The 19,949-nt window shown below is 40.3% G+C and overlaps 1 protein-coding gene across 1 annotated transcript in view; it reads left to right on the forward strand.

Annotated features, from left to right (window-relative positions):
- The window catches only part of LOC117514444 (diacylglycerol O-acyltransferase 1-like), a 58,995-nt gene extending 41,892 nt beyond the window's left edge, over positions 1 to 17,103 (forward strand). Inside the window, exons 13-17 of the mRNA XM_034174913.1 lie at positions 6,412 to 6,524; positions 7,952 to 8,017; positions 9,565 to 9,652; positions 9,825 to 9,887; positions 12,698 to 17,103. Coding sequence (XP_034030804.1) covers positions 6,412 to 6,524; positions 7,952 to 8,017; positions 9,565 to 9,652; positions 9,825 to 9,887; positions 12,698 to 12,847 — 480 coding nt within the window. The 3' untranslated portion in view covers positions 12,848 to 17,103. The remainder of the gene's footprint in view (positions 1 to 6,411; positions 6,525 to 7,951; positions 8,018 to 9,564; positions 9,653 to 9,824; positions 9,888 to 12,697) is intronic.
- Positions 17,104 to 19,949: the final 2,846 nt, after the last annotated feature.

A 19,949-nucleotide genomic window follows, 5' to 3' on the forward strand; every position in this document is an offset into this window, starting at 1 on the left:
ACTGCTGCAAGGCAATCTTCTAAGGATTTTATGTGAACGAGATTACCAGCAGTTATCGGCATGTATAACTGAGTATCATCTACACAGCAGTGAAAGGTAATCCCAAAACGCCGCAATATGTGCCCAAGGGGTGTTATATAAAGGGAGAAAAGCAGGGGGCCTAAGACAGACCCCTGTGGAACCCCAAATTTCATGTCACTAAGGTTAGAGGTAGTGTTACTGTACAAAACACAGTGAGAACGACTGGTCAAGTATGACGTCAACCATGCAAGGGCACTCCCAGTAATCCCAAAGTGATTTTCCAGCCTATCAAGTAGAATATGATGATCCACTGTATCAAATGCAGCACTGAGATTTAACAGCAACAGAACCGTAGTGGTGTCCGAATCCATTGTAAGCAGAAGATCATTCACCACTTTAGTGAGAGCCGTCTCTGTGGAATGATGTTTTCTGAAAGCAGACTGCAGTGGCTCAAAGAGATTATTCTCAGTAAGATAGTCTGCGAGCTGCCGTGACACCACTTTTTCCAGAATTTTAGAGAAAAATGATAGATTTGATATCAACCAATAGTTTGTCAATACACTAGGGTCAAGATTAGGTTTCTTAAGTAATGGCTTAATCACTGCAGATTTGAAACATTTAGGAACAGATCCAGAAGTTAAAGAAAGATTAATAATTTCCAGCACAGTCGGCCCAAGAGTGGGCCACAGGTCCTTAAACAGTTTTGTTGGTATAGGATCAAATAAACAGGTTGTGCTTTTTGTTGACATTATGAGTTTTGTCAGCATGCCCAGTGAGATACTGTCAAATTCTGTAAATCTGGGTAATACCTCAGTAGTGGCGCCCACATCAATAGCAGGGTGTAGTGGCTGGATTAAGGCAATATGTTTAACCTGATGTCTTCTATTTTCTTCCCAAAGTAATCCAGGAAATCTTGTGCTGTAAAAGAGCGAACTACAGGTGGTTGTCCATGCAGAAGTGTTGCCACCGTGTCGAACAAGAACTTTGAGTTATGCTTGTTTTTGTTTATCAAATCAGAGTAGTAAGTCCGCTTTGTAGCCAATAATGCATGCTTATAGTCTAAGATAGCATCACGCCACGCAAGGTGAAATATTTCTAATTTTGAACAATGCCATTTCCATTCTAGACCTCTTGCTTTATGCTTGAGGTCACGCAGATAATCATTGAACCAAGGTGACTGTGATTTGGGGGAGCGCCCGTTTTAACACAGGTGGTGCAATCATGTCGAGTGTAGTTTTGAGCACTGAGTTTAAACTATCCACAAGTTTGTCTGACTGGGTATTTGTCAAATGTGAAGCTAAGACATCAGGCAGTCTAGCTTCGAGTTCAGTCTTAGTTGAGGAGTTGATGCATCGCCGTAACGATATATAAGGTTGTTCACTAAACACGGCAGCGAAACTGTAAACTTAATAAGTGAGTGATCAGACACCACTGATGTAAGAGGCATGATGTCAATATTCATGACAGCAATACCACGTGCGAGAACCAGATCCAGGATATTTCCACTAATGTGCGTCGAATCCCGAATGCATTGCCAAAATCCTAATGAATCCACAATTTCAATAAATGATTTGCAGAGGGGATCAGAAGGCTTATTTATATGAATGTTAGTCACCAATGATCAGAATGTTATCTACACTAGTTGACAAGTTAGAGATGAACGCACCAAATGCATCTAAGAATTCAGAATATGGGCCAGGAGTAATACGACTGATTTTTATTCTTCTGACCTTGGCAATGTGTAATATCCTGAGCAGAGCGGAGAATCAGATGCTCAAACGAGTGATATTTGTAACCCCCAACAGCTAATAAGCTAAACCTAGATTTATAAATAAGAGCAACACCCCCGCCTTGCTTCGCATCACGAGGGACGTGACTAAATGTATATGCTGGTGGGCAGGCCTTATTTAAGGGGAGGACAGCTGTAGGTTTAAGCCAGGTTTCACATAGCCCAATCATATCTAAGTGATGATCAATAATTAGATCATTGATCAACAGTGATTTTGAGGACAGTGATCTTATGTTAATGAGACCCAGTCTGAGGACCTCAGTGGGGTTGACAGATGAACTGTTTGGGTTTAGGGGTGGTTCCAGAGTAGCATATGTATGCCTAGAAGTAGGTTTAGGTTTAAGACATTCCACGCACGTTGTAGGTAGCAGACACAAAATCTTTGCTATTGCTGGAACAACCACTGGGCCATCCTCAATTACATCATCATCCAATATAGTAATGGGTATTAAGTTTGGAAAGCATATCCCTCTATGATTTTTATGGACACGACTACGGAAGCAGGCCACAGTCTCAACTTGTTGAAATTCCCTCCCTGGTAAATAAACTGCACTATCACCATAGTGGATTTTCTGCACTAAATTCCCCGCTAAGCTAATGGATTCCACACCCACATTTGTCATAAGCCTTGCAGGGTCTCTAATCACCTACTCCGTGGCCTGCTGTAGATTCCTAATGTTACCCTCCCTGTAGAGCTCTATCTGTGTTCGCAGACAAGATGGCAGCACCTTCCCCAGTAGGGTGGAGGCCGTCCGGCATCAGCAAGCCACGGCGGCCCCAGAACGAAGGCCAGTTATCAATAAAGCTAAAGCCTTGCTGTCTACAAAACTCCACCAGCCACCTATTTAACGATGTCAGCCTGCTAAATGCTTCATCAGTACCCCGGGAGGGGAGGGGACCAGAGACTATTAATCGATGCCGACACATCTTTCTGGCAAGGTCACAAGTCCTCTTTATGTCCATTTTTGTGACCTCTGAGTGCTTCATCCTGATATCATTGGTGCCAACTTGAATAACTATGTGACTATATCTCATGTCATGTTCCTTGGTCTGTCTTCTCTTCTACAGCGTCAGCACCCTAAGATGAGATGCAATGTCGGGAGCTCTGGCCCCAGGAATACATTTAACGTCAGCCAGCGTCTGTAACCTGACTTTGCGGGTGATAGAATCCCCTATCACTAAAGTCCGGTGTTTCGGCCTGGAGACAGAAGTGGAAGTCACTTGTGGGCTCAGAGAAGTCACATCTGGCAAATCCAAGCGGGAGAACTGATTCACAGTTCGCACTGGCGAGTGTGATCGGGGTGCCACAACCGGGCACCAAGCCCTACGGGGCTTCCTCCGCCTAGCCACGGTCCGAAAGCCGTCCTCCACAGCCGACGTTTCTAAGCTGATGCTAATGGGCTCGCTAGCCGGGCCAACACTAACCTCATCTGGAGTGCCCGTAACATCTAACTCCACTGCGCTAAGAAGCTGCTCTAACTTACGGACATGGCTCTCTAAGAGAGCCACCCTATCTTCCAACATCACGCAGGATTTACGGAGGGTGTAAAGTAGAATTAGTAGTGTACTTTGTGCACTAAGAAATTCAAGAATGTAGCCAAGCAAACACGAGCTAACCAAACCAAAATTCACAGCGCTGAAAAACTAACAGAAGTATTAAACAGGTAAAAACGCAGCAGCTATAAAATACACTAAACAGTTAATTAACTAACAGGAGTGTAAAAAATGAAATGAAAAAATTATGACGGGGTCCGAAATAGCTAATGCAAGCTAACTGCTAGCGAAAATGCTAGCCGCTCCTAAGATTTTACACAGGAGTAAAATAATTACATAAAATTCACAGCAGTTCAACTGAAAAATGAACAGAAGTATTAAACAGGTAGAAAAGAAACAAAATGAGCACTAACTTCTTAATAGGACTAGCTGTTAAAATCCCAAATAGTCAGCAAATCAATTGTTGGAGGTGCCCTCTTAGATGAGATGGGATCAATGATCACAAGGTGCCACCACCACGTCACATCTTCAGTTGTTTGCCCCGAACGTCATTGGGTGTTTCGGCCACTTACAACAAGACACCCTCTGCCAAGGTTGGCCCATCCCAGGCTGATCAGACCCGGGCGTCCATCCATTTCAAAATGAGCAAATATTTGCTTATTTTGAAATGGATGCCTGCAACACGTTTCAAAAAAGTTGGGACGGGGTAACAAAACACTGGGAAAGTTGATGAATGCTCAAAGAACACCTGTTTGGGACATTCCACAGGTGAACAGGTTAATTGAAACAGGTGAGTGTCATGATTGGGTATAAAAGGAGCATCCCCAAAAGACTCAGCCATTCACAAGCAAAGTTGGTGCGAGGATCACCACTTTGTGAGCAACTGCGTGAAAAAAATAGTCCAACAGTTAAAGAGCAATGTTTCTCAACATTCATTGCAAGGAATTTAGGGATTCCATAATCTACAGTCCATAATATAATCAGAACATTCAGAGAATCTGAAGAACATTCTACACATAAGCGGCAAGGCTGAAAACCAACACTGAATGCCCGTGACCTTTGATCCCACAGGCAGCACTGCATTAAAACCAACATCATTGTGTACTTACTGCGTGGGCTCAGGAACACTTCAGAAAACCATTGTCAGTTAACACAGTTTGTCGCTACATCTATAAGTGCAAGTCTAAACTCCACCATGCAAAGCGAAAGCCATACATAAACAACATCCAGAAACGCTGCTGCCTTCTCTGGGCCCGAGTTCATTTGAAATAGACAGACACAAAGTGGAAAAGTGTGCTGTGGTCTGATGAGTCCACATTTCAAATTGTTTTTGGAAATCATGGATGTTGTGTCCTCCAGACAAAAGAGGAAAAAGACCATCCGAATTGTTATCAGCCCAAAGTTCAAAAGCCAGCATCTGTGATGGTATGGGGGTGTGTTAGTGCCCATGGCATGGGCAACTTACACATCTGTGATGGCACCATCAATGCTGAAAGGTACATCCAGGTTTTGGAGCAACACATGCTGCCATCCAAGCAACGTCTTTTTCAGGGACGTCCCTGCTTATTTCAGCAAGCCACATTCTGCACGTGTTACAACAGCGTGGCTTCGTAGTAGAAGAGTGCAGGTACTAGACTGGCCTCCCTGCAGTCCAGACCTGTCGCCCACTGAAAATGTGTGGCGCATTATGAAGCGCAAAATACGACAACGGAGACCCCGGACTGTTGAACAACTTAAGTCGTACATTAAGCAAGAATGGGAAAGAATTCTACCTACAAAGCTTCAACAGTTAGTGTCCTCAGTTCCCAAACACTTACTGAGTGTTGTTAGAAGGAAAGGTGATGTAACACAGTGGTAAATATACCACTGTCCCAGCTTTTTTGAAACGTGTTGCAGGTATCCATTTCAAAATGAGCAAATATTGCACAAAAACAATAAAGTTTATCAGTTTGAACATTAAGTATCTTGTCTTTGTGGTGTATTCAATTGAATATAAGTTGAAGAGGATTTGCAAATCATTGTATTCTGTTTTTGTTTACATTTTACACAACGTCCCAATTTCATTGGAATTGGGGTTGCATATTGAGTCGAAAGTTACCTCAGCCAGGCTACGCTACTGCTCTGCTGTGTACACCATGAATGCGCCCACCCTCTGATGCCAACAGTTGAACTACTTCCAACAGTAAGCCAGTGGAGTGTCACGAAATGCGGAGCTTTGCCAATACAATGTTGCCCTCTGCTGTGCTACGTCAACCTGCGTTGATGGCAGTAAATTTGGACTCCTGGATCAAGCCTTCTTTGGCGTTTCACAGAGGTTTTTGAGAATCTGCTACATCTGGCAGCATCAGCCAGTTCACCTCATAGTGTGAATGGGCCCTTAAGCAGTCAAGCAAGGAGGAAAAGCTCATAGTGGCAGTGTTGGGTTTCCCCATTCTTTATAATGTTTTGCTAAACCTTGTGCACGGGCCTCGGACATGCCCATCAAGTGACAAACGGCAACTGCCTGTTGCCTTCCTTTTTTTTTTTTTTTTTTTTTTTGCTAATTTGACCATAGGGTTAGAGTGGGCAGTGGCTTAGCGGCTAGCACACTTGTCTCACAGCAAGAAGGTCTCGAGTTTGATGCCACCCATGCCCACCCAGTTACTTTATGTTGGAGTTTGCGTGTTTTCCCTGTGCCTGCGTGGATTTCCTCCTGGCACTCTGGTTTCCTCCCACCATCAAAACATGCACGTTGACCAAGGCAGGGCCTCTACGCCTGGAGTTGGTCCTCAGGCGCCGGACTGTGGCTGCTCCTAGTCATTAGATTGTGTCTAACAGTAATTACAATGGGGTTAAATGCTAAAAACAAATTTTGTTGTATGTACACCGAAGGCCCTTCTTCTTCAGTGATGCCTCACATACACAAGCACACAGTCAAGGTGCTCAACTGCATGCCACCAGCGACTTCGGGATGAGACCTCATGACTGTTTATTAGATATGTCTGTAGGCACATATAGTTGGTGAAGAGGACTTTCCATCTTGTTGCATTTATGTTACTGTTCTGCCATGTACTCTTTATGTGATATTGAGTTGTCTTTTTTTTTTTTGTAACTTTTGTTATCTCTAGGTTCCAAATCACTTGTTGTGGTTGATGTTTTTTTACTGCTTCTTCCACTCATCTCTGAATTTCACGGCTGAGCTGCTGCAATTTGGAGACAGGCAGTTCTACTTGGACTGGTGGTGAGTATACCAGTGCTCATAGACTGCTCAAGGTTTTGCTACGTAGCAAAACTGTTGCAGCATGGAGGGGATCTTTGGAGCATTGGAGAATAAGACCTCAAGAACTGCTGTTAATTTCAGATGCAAAGAAATTTAAACTATTGTTGGTCTTCTGGGGGATCAATGGAGTGAAAATTGTGTAATTCTCAGTAATTCAGTAACTTTTTTTTCTAAATATACATATAAGTGATCAACTTGGTGTTTGGTTGTATTATTATATTGATTTCTTTCCTAAGTACTGGAACTGTGAATAGTTAGTTCCTTCATAACAATAACTATTTAAAGTTAGTGTGTAGGATTTAGTGTCATCTGAACCCTGTCAGACCAGAAAATCACTCAGGGTCATGTGGCAAGGTCCTTAACCTTCACGTTGCTCCCGGTGTGTCGTGAGCACCTCGCATGGCAGCACCCTAACATTGAAGTGTGTGTGTGTACACATGTAAATGAGTGAGTGAATGAATTTAAGGCATCCCTGTAAAGTGCTTTGACCATGAAAGTACTATATAGATGCATTCTCTGTTCTTTTGAGGTAAGCAATATTTATGAGTCTCCGTTTCACAAAATGAGGGTTCTCAAACTTGTTAGCTTGCAGTCATAACCAGTGGAAGCAAATACTGATTCCTGTGTGATGGGTGTGTGAGTGTGTTTGTGTGAATGTGAGGCATGATTGTAAAGCGTTTTGAACTTCTGTTGCAGATGGAAAAGTGCTATATAAATGCAGTCCATTTACCATGTACTCTCCATTGTTCTTCAGTCTTTCTGTCTGCAAACTGCAAAATACTAAAGGCAGACTATGTCTGTCCCTTTTGGGTTACTGTATCAGTATGGCGGTGCAACCTGGTGCCCCCATGAGGGGGTCCTCCAGTGTAGACATCAAGGTCTCATTCCAAGCTTTTAAAAACGCATTGACTCGTTTTTGCAGATGCCCCATTTGCCCAGGGCCAAGCATCACCCCTTTTTAAGACAGTTGGTAAAATGGCCTCCTGAAATTAGATTAAATTTACATGGAACACATGTAATGAATGAGAACAGGACAAAAAATGGACACCATCAGCTGAGTTATTTGTGATATATTTTTTTATTTCAGATGAAATTAGACATTTTATTGAAATTGATTTTCCAGTGTATCTGATATTGGCCATGCACATGCGCCATCCCACCCCCTCTTCAGGCAGAATTTTGCGTGGAAAGCCCTGGGCCCTCTGATGGGAGAACGGGGTAATTAGGCACCAATGAACAGATGGTTATGAACGCTATATTCTACGTCTGCTAATAAACACATTTAAATCCTCCACACTGTAGCTTTAAAGAGTTGTTTCAACATTCACATGTTCATTGTTTAAACGTTATATTTTTTTCATTACAATATCTGGTGGCTTCTCTTTCAGGAACTCTGAGACGGTGACGTATTTCTGGCAGAACTGGAACATTCCAGTCCACAAATGGTGTTTACGGTGAGTTGGTCACACGTTGACAGACATTGAACAATGACATTTCTTCTTATTCATCGATATTGTGTATAAACCTTTGTACGCAAAGTGTGAGTTTTGTCAATTCATACCTAGATGAAAATGTGCGTAAACTTTCTCCAGTGCTGCTGCCAGTCCACAGCAGTCAGTGAAGAGTTACATAACTCTGCCTTCCTCCTCTTCCACCCTGTTTTGAATCATCAGTTTGTCCTTTTATACATATTTTATTTTGTATTTTGCATTTTTTATTTTATTAACTGTTCAGCACTCAGAAGAGACAGAATTTACTGAAGCTATAATCTGTTCCTGAGTTTCCCCCACCCCCCTCTTATTTGTTGAGGCATTGCTGAGGATGCCAAAATGTGTTGCTTGTTCTGCAACACATTCTCCATTTTGCCAAAAAGAAAGTAGTGATAATACTCAGAGCATTAAAGGGAAGGTTTGTGATCGTAATTGGTCATTTAGGGCAATTTTTGTTTTGCGTAAATGCTAAATGGACTGCATTTTTATCTGAAGCAGAAGCTCAAAGCACTTTACAGTGATGCCTCACATTCACCCGTTCACACACACACACACACACACACACACACACACTAATGTCAGTGTGCTGCCATGCAAGGTGCTCAACTGTACACCAGGTGTATTTTGGGGATTAAGGACCTTGTCGAAGCGACCTGAGTGATCCCCCCCCCTGTCTGACTGGGATTTGAACTGTGGATCATCTGCTTTAATCTGTAGAGTCTCAACCATCACCTCCCGCATGCACCAGCACAGTGATTTAGAATGTGGTTTGGTTACAACAAACATATGGATGCTTCAGGTCTGGGAGTTTGCACCACACCATGAAACTGCCTTGGATCCTCAGTGGCAACCACCCAGGCAAATAATTGGTATATCCCCACATCTCCAAAGTAGCCATCATCCTGCCATAGCCGGGTGAAAAGTGGGCAGACACCCACTTGGTCTTTTTGAGGTGCCTGGGTCCTCAACACACAGACACCTGCACGTTGGCTCATGTCCAAAATGTCACGATACAAGTAATACTCCTTATCGGAGTATCTCTAAGTAACTGCTCGTTTGACACAAAGTCATTGAAGTGGTACCCAACGGTGGTGCATTCACATACAGTATTGTACATTTTCCAAAGTGAATTTATAAACATTTCCATGCAACATTGCATCACATTATTCCTGACTATTTTAATGTATGTTCAGAAATAAATGCAAAGTGCAGTTCCGTCTGTTGTCTCATCAGTTCCACAGATTCATGGTGGAGTTGAATATAGCAAGATTTTTTTAGAAAGATTATGTGAATTTTCATCTACACGTGAGGAAATAAAGCTAAAATTTGGGCTGTTTTCTTGTATTAGCCCTTCTGTGCTCGTCTTCACCATGAAACTATTGGTGCTGATGCAGTATGAAGAGTAAGCAGAAAAATGACAATGGGAGAACCATTTCCCACTGTGTGGTTCATCCATCTATCTACAGCATCCTTGAGCCATTACATCATCTATTCTTCCCTTTGTTTTCTAGTCACTTTTACAAGCCGCTGCTAAAGAGGGGATTTAGTAAAAAAGTTAGCCAATCAGCAGTCTTCTTCTTGTCGGCCTTCTTCCATGAGGTAGGTGATCAGTTTATTCTACATTCACACTGCGGAATGTTCATCATAGTCACACCTTTGTCTGAAAATGTAATATCGTCAAAAATATAAATACTGAAATCTACAAATGTTCTTAGAATGTATGCTAGAAGATTTCTGAGAATGTAATGATTCTGGTTTCTCTCTGTGTTAGTATCTAGTCAGTGTTCCTCTCAGGATGTTCAGGCTTTGGGCCTTCATGGGCATGATGGCTCAGGTAAGAACCAACTGAGGCATAAAATTACTGAGCATGTGATAAATAATTTACCACCTACTGCACAAGAATGAGTATTTTTCATACAGGTATATCCCCAGGGATGTTTTAATTTCATTATACACTGTGATGTACTGTGCTGTGCAGATGTAAGCACAGTTTCTTCAGTTTCTCCCTCTTTTTTTTCATGGGGGAACCACAAAAGATGCCATATGCAGCTGCGTGTTGATTAGGCAAAAGTTTTATGCTGGATGCCCTTTCTAACACAAATGCAGATGCAAAGAATGGGGTACAACCAAAAACTTTTTGCACCATACCTGCAATTAATAAGAACATCAGGTTATATTTGCGGTATTTACTAGACTATATGTTGCACCGTTGTATTACTTGCATCAGTCCGCAAATGTGCCACGGAGAAGGAAAAACATATGTACTGTAAGTTGTGTTGGTCTATAGGTAATGTGGTACGGCTGTTTCATGAAAAGTAGAAGATTGCAAAATGTGAACAAGTAGAAAAATGAGTTTATCCAGTCCATTATTTACTTATAATGCAAATACCATATTAACAAGCAGAAGCTAACGGTTGAATTAACATTATTGTGTCAGGCACAGAGAATTTAAGAGTGAATTGCAACGGCACTACTCACTACCTGCGACCTTCTAGAAAATGTAAAAAAAAAAAAAAAAAAATCACATTTTAATGCTAAAAGTGCCTCTAGCGAGTCCGCATACATCTGGCTTTTCACACTTAGAGAGCTGGTAGACCTGTTGAATGTTTCAAATGATGATCAGTCTTCTGCTAAATGCTGTGAAGGGAGAGTAGATAGTCAATAGAATAGAATAATAGAAGTTGCATTTCAATTTTATTGGCGTAGTTATGTTTGGAAAAAGAAGGGGAAACCGCATCAAGATTTGTTCAAAATTGCAGAGTGCTTAAAACGTTTGCACATTGTTGTATATCAGGTTTTTTTTGTTTGTTTTTTTTATGAGTGCCTTTGCACTGAAAATGCTGCATCACAAATCAAACACACTCATCGCTAGAGATGTGGGCGGGACACAGGTACTGAATGTTTGACAAAGGAGGGAGATGTGCTAAAAAGATTTTTTTTTTTTTTTTTTTTTTTTTTTTTTTTCTTCTGTCAGCAGTTTGGGAATAACTGGGAAATGTATGATAAATATACGAGGTCTGTCCATAAAGTATCGTACCTTTTTTTTTTTATTTTTTTTTTTTAAACTATATGGATTTGATTCATACGTTTTCACGTCAGACAAGCTTGAACCCTTGTGCGCATGCGTGAGTTTTTCCACGCCTGTCGGTGACGTCATTCGCCTGTGAGCACGCCTTGTGGAAGGAGTGGTCCCACCCCGTCGTCGGATTTTCATTGTCTGGAAATGGCGGAATGATTTGGGGTTTTTTCCATCAGAATTTTTTCAGAAGCTGTTAGAGACTGGCACCTGGAAACCATTCGAAATATTTATCTGGCTTTCGGTGAAAATTTTACGGGCTTCACAGAGAACAAGGTCTATTGGACATGTCCAGCTCTCCACAATTTCACTGATACTTACTGGACTGGTAAGCATTGAAAGCCAAGATAGACATGTCCAAACTTGTCCTCTGACATGCCGAAACGGAGGTGTTCCTTTGTCTCGCTTCCAAAGCGAATCGGTCGTGACGCGCGAAGCCTCCGCGCGGCTTTCCATGACAAAATCTCTTGTTAAAAGTGAAATCTGCCGGAAAATGGCTGATGTCCAGCTCTTGTGATAACCAGAGAAAGAGGACACGATGGTCTTGTATCCACAGAGCCATCAGCTTAGAAATGTTCCAGTGGCTTGTGCCGCGTCGTCGCAGTTCGGAGCGCGACGCGCTGAGCATCCTTAAAGGGGTCCTTAAAGCTGTACTAATAGACCTTATTCTCTGTGAAGCCCGTAAAATTTTCACCGAAAGCCAGATAAATTTTTCGAATGGTTTCCAGGTGCCAGTCTCTAACAGCTTCTGAAAAAATTCTGATGGAAAAAAACGCCAAATCATTCCACCATTTCCAGACAATGAAAATCCGACGACGGGGCGGGACCACTCCTTCCACAAGGCGTGCTCACAGGCGAATGACGTCACCGACAGGCGCGGAAAAACTCACGCATGCGCACAAGGGTTCAAGCTTGTCTGACGTGAAAACATATGAATCAAATCCATATAGTTTAAAAAAAAATAAAAAGGTACAATACTTTATGGACAGACCTCATATTACAGTGGTTATTTTTTAATGACACTGCTTATATTTGAATGAGGCTACACCATTTTTGTCATGTCTTTTAAATTTCTGAAGCATTTTTTTTTCTTTTTAAGAGATAGAGATGTTTGAGATATCTTGTAAAACCTAGTTGTTAAATTCTTAAAAAAATTACTTTAATATGTTAATACCTTTTCATGTAAAAAATACCCTAATCTCCTGCTCACTCATCAAAATTAGCAATAAAATGTGTAAAATAAACATTAAAAAACAATCATACAAAGTTTTAGAAAACTGGATGGTTTTCATTTTGTAGCTTTCTTTAAAAAAAAAGTCTTTGGCCTGGGCTGCAGCATTCTTACCTATCTGTTAATTAATGACCTCATTAGTATACAGCGTACTTGATTTATTATGGGGGAAAATAGTGACAGTAGCCAATTTAGCTGCCTCTTGTTCTTTCCTGATTGTGTTAGTTTGTTAATCACCATATGCTGCATGGCACAAACAGAATAACATACACGCACTTTTAAAAACTGTAATTAGCCCTTATAATCACAATCACCATTTTTTTTATTTTCTCATCAGCTTCCCTTGGCTTGGTTTGTTGGTCGCTTCCTTCGAGGTATCTATGGCAACACTGCAGTCTGGATCTCACTCATCATTGGTCAGCCATTCGTTGTTCTGATGTATGTCCATGACTATTATGTCCTACATAACACAGTCCAAGCTGACTGACACGCCAAACGCCCACCGTCCAGACAGCAGTCCGCCCAACCTTTGTGAGGCACACAAATGATACTTTCGTCCAGTCTAGTGAGCACTGAGCACTTCAGCTAGATCCTGATCAGAACTAAGCATGTTTGCATTAAAGGGGAACTTTGACATTTTTCAACCTGGGATTTATATTTGTTTTGGGGATTCATTTTTTTCACTCTAGGCAAAAGCTAATTAAATCAGAACAGTATTGATTTAGAGTGAAAACACTACCACAGGCTAACCGGCTAATTAATGTAGTTGTATTGACAAGCTAAAAACATTCACAGTAAACCATTTCTTGTCACCACTAAAGAGGTGAAAATGACATAAGAAGAGTTTGGTAGCAATGAGAGGAGCCCTATGGAGGTAAAAGTGTACATGTTTACCTCCCTAAATGTAAAGAAACTTTTACAAAAAAAACAGATTATACAGTTGGTAACTTACCTTCGCCTCATAGCAGTCATCCCATGGCAGCTAACTACATAATTGGTTTGTTATAAAGTTTCTTTTTGCATCTTTAGTGGTGACAAGATGCTGTTTGCTATGTGTAGTTTTGGCACCCATTTTTTGGTTTTGGCATTTACGCAACAGTCAGATTAGCTGCGATCGACTGCAAGCGACAGAGGCCAAGTGATGAGCTGCCATTCATTTTCAATTATAGTTGGTGGTTTGCAGTAACAAGACACGGTGGTTGATATGCCACCAGGTAGGTGGGGCCAAAATAGAGAAGTCTATTTTATGCAAATACTGAGCGACTCAACATGGTGACTGCCAATCTGAATGAAGCCAGCATGATGTTGGCTGGTTGCTCGCTGAAACAAAATAATCCAAGATGATGGAATATGATCCCAAACAGCTGTTTTTCTATGTCTGTATTTTATAAGTCTAATATTTCTGACATTTTTCCACATATTTTATAGAAGTTAACAAAAATATACTCTTTTAAATCTTAAAACACTGTTTTTGTAACCAGATAATACCTCTGAAGTGATTTACAAGACATTTTACAGAGATGTTGGCATGCTAAGGAGCGATACAGGGATGACAAATCAAATTAATTTTGGTTCCGTTAAGCAGTCATGACAGTGTCAGGCTTTTTCGTCCTTGATAATCTATCATTAAACATTATGCACATTAATGCCAAGTAACCACAACCTGGCCATGCTCCAGGAACGGCCATCAAGCAACAAACAACAACTGCTTATCACCGTCATAGTAGCTAATCTGACTTTATAGTTACATTATGTAGTTGTTTAGCTCTTCATGGTGCAAGGATTCTAAATGAATAATGCACCAATTCAATTTGTTCAGTTCCCAAATGAAAAGTAAACCCCAAAATATTGGAAAACAGATCCCAGGTTGGAAAAATATCAAACTTACTTTTTAAACGCTTTGGCTTGGCTAAGTACGAGATATTTCTCTCTGCTGGGAAAGTTACAGATAGCTGCTTTAAAAAAAATTATTTAGACATTTAAAGAACAGGAGCATTTTTGTATCAGATATTAATGCAGCTCATCTCTCAGGTGATTTTTGTTTGACTTTATTACTAAGAACCTCTGCTGGCAGGTCTGGTCTATTGCTGTATGCATGCTGAATATACTGTTACTATAAAAGCAGCATATTTTGATTTCATTCACATTGTTACCACACACTCCGTCTGCTGTGGTAACGGTCTTTTCCAGGGTTACTTTCAGGCAGCCAAAACACTTGCTGTTCTCACCAATCACAGCAGGCAATATTGCAAACATTTCCAATCGCTCCGCTTGCCTGAATGTTTTTCAGCTAAAAGAAGACTGCACAGAAATTCATATCAATTTTGATTTAATTAGCCAATCTGAAAGTGCGCAGGACTTGGTAAGCAGAAAGGAAAACTGATATTTTTAGGTGGATATGACTATGGGTTTGTTTGTTTGCTTTTGTTTTGGGCATCCAAACGCACACCTCTTTCCAGTACATACATTCCCCTTCACATGTATTGGAACAACATTAATTATTTAATGATGCTGGCAGAAGCATACCATCTTGTGATGACCTAAGTCGTTATGTGTGTTTGTATATTTGCTACAAATATATCATGAACCTCTCTGACCTTCACATTTCCAGCTAATCATGAATGAACAATGATTTTCATTGTTTTCTTAGCGAAAGCTCATCAGAATATGATACAGGGCTATGGGGTTACAAAAAGTCCTATCCCTGCTGTGCACACTGATTTTTTTTTTTTTTTTTTTCCTTTTTTAATAAAACTCATTAGTTTAAGTTATTATAAACCATAAATTTTTGGATAATAAGGGCCATGGTTGCTATGTGTTGACTGGTCTATGGCCCCATTGGCAGTGGTTGTTGGCTGCTGTGGATGCATTCATGTTTCACCTTTGAGTATCACTAATATATGAGATATTATGGCTTGCTGTGTGGTTAGTTGTACTAAAGCACTATCTAAGGCCTTGTCCGCACAAAAACAGAACTTTTCCTATACAGTCTTTTTCTTTGTCATTTTCAAAAATGTTCCTTAAACACGGAACCATTTCAAGAAATATCTGCATCCACATGAATCCAGTGAAAACGCTGTTGTACTTATGCCAGGCGTATAGGTGGTGCTGTAATGCTCCCACAAAAAAACGGAGAACACGACATGGTGCATGCGCATAACAAGCTATAAGTTTACAAATTTTAATCTGACCTTTTGCGTCCTTTCTGCCGGATTCATCATCACAACCTGCCAAAAACTTATCCACATAACACCACAATTATCACCAATAAGATACAAAACTTTTGCGGGTATGCCTAAACCCATCTCCATGTGGACCTGTCTCCAGTATTTCCATTGTAAGAAATTTTGCATTATTTAAATTGTATGTTGACAACATTGACACTAATTTGCAGTTATCGATAGCTTAGTGACGTTAGCTCCACTGATGATGCCGCATTTACTGAGGAAATATGGCAGTCATAGTTTTTATATGAAAATTACCATCCATTCTGCCAAAATAGCATTAATCATACAATCCATGGAGAGCTTGTCAATCTTAACTTTGCTTGTTTTGGTTATGCTTGTTATGGCCTTGTTTAGTCTTCATTTGTTCCGTCCGTTCTTACCCACACTCCACTTTATTACCCATTTACAGCTTGGCTCGGAGTTAGGTGGAGTTGGGCACTGCCAAGATGGCATTTGGAGCTACTCCATTTGGGCTTCATACCCCCTCTTTAGGAAAACCAGTGTATATACACTGTATCTAAGGCAAATAATTGCTGACATTCTAAACTCTCTTTTCATGTGCATTTGTTCTCAAAGCCAAAAGTCTTCAATGTACAGTAAAAACAAAGGCATGAGCATTGTTGTTCTACTACATTTGGAGAGTCACTGATCGCCTCCATCACATTTGATTGATGAAATGTCTTGCACACTCCTGAGTGCTGGCCACATCATCAGAAATATTTTAGCCTTTTTTTCACAGAAGACAGATTGTGCAACATGAAAATGAAAGTAAAGCATTTTAAACATCTTTGGCACATGTTGTTGTTCAACTGTGGGTGCAAGAGTTTATTTTCATTTCATTGTGACTTTAAGGTCTGAATAGGATCAAAAAGTCCCTGTAATAGGTTTTAAGTGCCTTGAATTTGTATTACACCTCCATTTTTTTTGTTACCGTGTAGATTTTATGCAAACCAGAGGGGCCTTAAATTGTTTACCTGACACATTTACATGGACCATTATGAGGAAAATTGAATGTGTACTTACAGGATTTTACTTAATTTGTCAATGGGAATGATAAAATTTCCTGTTTGTTTTTTTTTTTATTTGTTTTGCTTTTTTATTTTTATTTTTATTTTTTTTTTTTTTTACCTGAAATATTGTTCATAATGTACAATCAAGCCTTTTCAAGACTTTTGTTGATTACCTTTTATAGAACTATAAAAATATGTTATGCAGAATTTTGTTCAGTTTTTGTAGTTGTTTTTGCGTTAATATCCCATTTGACCTACCACTGGGTTGAGGTTTTTGTGTCCAAATGTGAATAAGTGTGGGTTATTTTGAGTTTTTTACTTTTTTATGTGAGTAGCAGGGGGTTATTTAATAAGGTCCATGTGGAAAAATTAGCATAACCCATAACGTTGAGCAAATGTTTGTAATCTGTTTGAAATTCAATCATGAGTTTTTAGATTTTTGCTGCTATAACTTTGAAATGTAATTCATTTTTGTAACTACAATAAAACAATTATATAAAATTTCACAAGTTTTTAGTGTGTCTGTTTTCAAATGATAATGAAAAATAAACTCACCACAAATATAGAAATAATTTGCAACACCTTATTTTATTAAATACATTACTGGCAAACAGGAGATCCAATAAATGAATAATATTCACAGAATATTCAATTTTAAAGTGAGGTTAATGTCATGTCCTAAACCTGTAGGAAACGTAGTGAAGTTGTCTGTATGATGGACACGAAAAATGTGCCAGAGCACTCTGTGTCCCTGCAGCTGTCCTGTTGTTTGCTCTACCGAAATTTTGTATATTCTTGAGTCTGACCCTGTTCTTCCTCTCCAGTGTGCTTATAATTTACAATCCGACAGTTCAGGTCATATCAGGACACATTAAGACGTGCACAAGTTTGAAATGCAAACAGCTGATCTTCATAACTGGCCTGCTGTGTGAGTTTGAACCTGCAGTATTGAAGTAAAGCATTGTAAGATGGGACACTTAAGTTGGTTTTGTGTTGTGATGAACACCCTTCTGTTTAAAACATCATGAATGTCCATACCAACAGGAGATACTGTATGTTCAAACCCATGAATGTCAGGGTTTATTAAATTGACTTTTGGTGTGGGTCCTCTGAAATACCAAGTCACATTTTAGAACCGGTGTCCCGTCGAGATGAGGTGAACGTCGAGATGAGGTGCGTTGCGCTACTGCGCATGCGTGCGCATGCGCACATCGCTCTACCCCGGACTTGAAGACGTCACCCGTCGAGATGAGGTACCTCGCGCAACTGCACATGTGGAGATGATGTAACTCGCTCAACGTGCAACGGCGCATGCGCATTTTTTTTTCATCAAAGTTTTTTTTTATTAATTGTATTCAGTGTATTTATAGCCTAGTAAATAAAACATTTTCTGTGTTTTACGTTAGGAGCATAAATGTATGTATATGTATATTTTGCCTGTCGAAATAAGCTAACTCCAGGTTAAAAATACTTATCGTTTTATAGTGAGTAGATTTTATACATTACTACGTTTGGATGAACAATTTATACATTTACTTGCCCATCAAAATAAGCGAACTTCGTCAAGTAATTTTTTTTCAGTGCACACATATGCAGTTAAGCGAGGAACCTCATCTCATCGACGCACCTCAGCTCGACAGACTTTTATCTGTCGAGATCATTTACATTTATTAATTTATTGGATCTCCTCTTTGCCAGTAATGTATTTAATAAAAAAAGGTGCTGCAAATTATTTCTAGATTTGTGGTGAGTTTATTTTTCATTTAGAAATTATAAACAATTTAAAAACACGACATGTTGGAAACTGAAGTGGTAATTCTACAAAAGGACTGTGGATAAACATGGCTGTAATTCCAAAATGGTTAATGCCATGTTTTTCTTGAACCCTTTGAATTAAAGCAAAAAGTTGAGATGCCATCACATCTTGATTGTGCGATTTAAACTCCACTACGTACAGAGGCAAAAAATAGCAGAAATTGTAACTGTCCAAATACTGATGTACCCAACTGCATAATTCTGAGGCCTCGATGCAGAGAGACGAAGCACTGAATTAAAGATGTGAGCAGAGATTGGGTTTCACAACATATTCCACCCCCCACTCATTGCTGACCAATAAACTCCATGAAATGAGAGAATGAGACCAGTAGAAAGTGCAGAAACCTTGTCATCTCATCTGTCATCAATATTCAGGCGGTTCCTGACATAAACAAGGTTTACCTCCTGGGTCATTGAAAAAAATCACACATCGCTTCACGTGTGCTGATCATCTATCATTTCTACATCCACACATGCAGACAGACAGCCTCTGGCTCCTCTCTGTTTCTTGGTTAGGCTTTTTTTTTTCTTTTTAATTCCCTCTATCCTTTTTTCCGACCCCCCTCCTACACACATGCACACACACTCTCTCTCCTCAACCAAAATAACACTGATTCCATGATTCGTATGCTGTCATCCGTTATTCCGGTTCTTTCCGAGGGATCGCTGACAAGCTGTGAATTATGGTGATACTGCAGATAGAAAACCAGGAGACACATACCTGTCTCATTGGGGAAGACTGATGGAGTGTTGGTCCAGAGAGGAGGTATAAAGAGATGACCCGAGGCTTACATTTACATCCAGGTTCACATAAACCGTGGATTTAACAATTCGTAAAACAATGTAAAAGAAGTAAGTTCCTTCAGCAGAGCCAATGTGGATCTGCATGTTGATTTGGTACATGTTTTACACTGGATGCCCTTCCTGACGCAACTCCACATTACACAGAGAAATATGGCAGGGTTGGATTCACATGGTTAAGTGTGTGTCCATAATATAACTGCATTGTCTCTGTCTGTCTGTCTTCCCCTGCTACTTCCTTTGGCTGATTTCCACCACACTTGATAGGTGGATGATGGTTATCCCCAGAATTGCCCTTACAGGGTTGGTTTTAGTAAAGGTCATGGTTGTTGGAAACAAAGGTCAAAATGTTTTTTTTTGGGGGGGGGGGGGGTCCATACTCTTGTCCATCAAATGTAGTTTACATGCGAGTTCTTGAATTGGCCAGGTTCAAAGGTCCAAAGTTTTTCTCTCCAATTTACACCAAATTTTGTACCCATATGGAGGTGGATTTTACAACAACCCAGGCAAGGTCAGCTTGACCAGAGATCAGTCATTGGAATCAAAGATCAAAACTTAGTTTTTCCACTCTGAATTGCACCAAAATTGGCTGATATATGGAAATTGGTCAGATTTGCCAAAGGTCAGCCATTGAGACCAAGCCCCTCTGTGTCTGTCTGTCTGTCTGTCTGTCTGTTGGCCTACTCCTCCCTTTGTTTATTTAAAGTGCATCTGGGAAGTATTCACATCACTTCAC

This window comes from Thalassophryne amazonica, chromosome 7 (genome assembly GCF_902500255.1).
Source record: "Thalassophryne amazonica chromosome 7, fThaAma1.1, whole genome shotgun sequence".
Classification (NCBI taxonomy): domain Eukaryota; kingdom Metazoa; phylum Chordata; class Actinopteri; order Batrachoidiformes; family Batrachoididae; genus Thalassophryne; species Thalassophryne amazonica.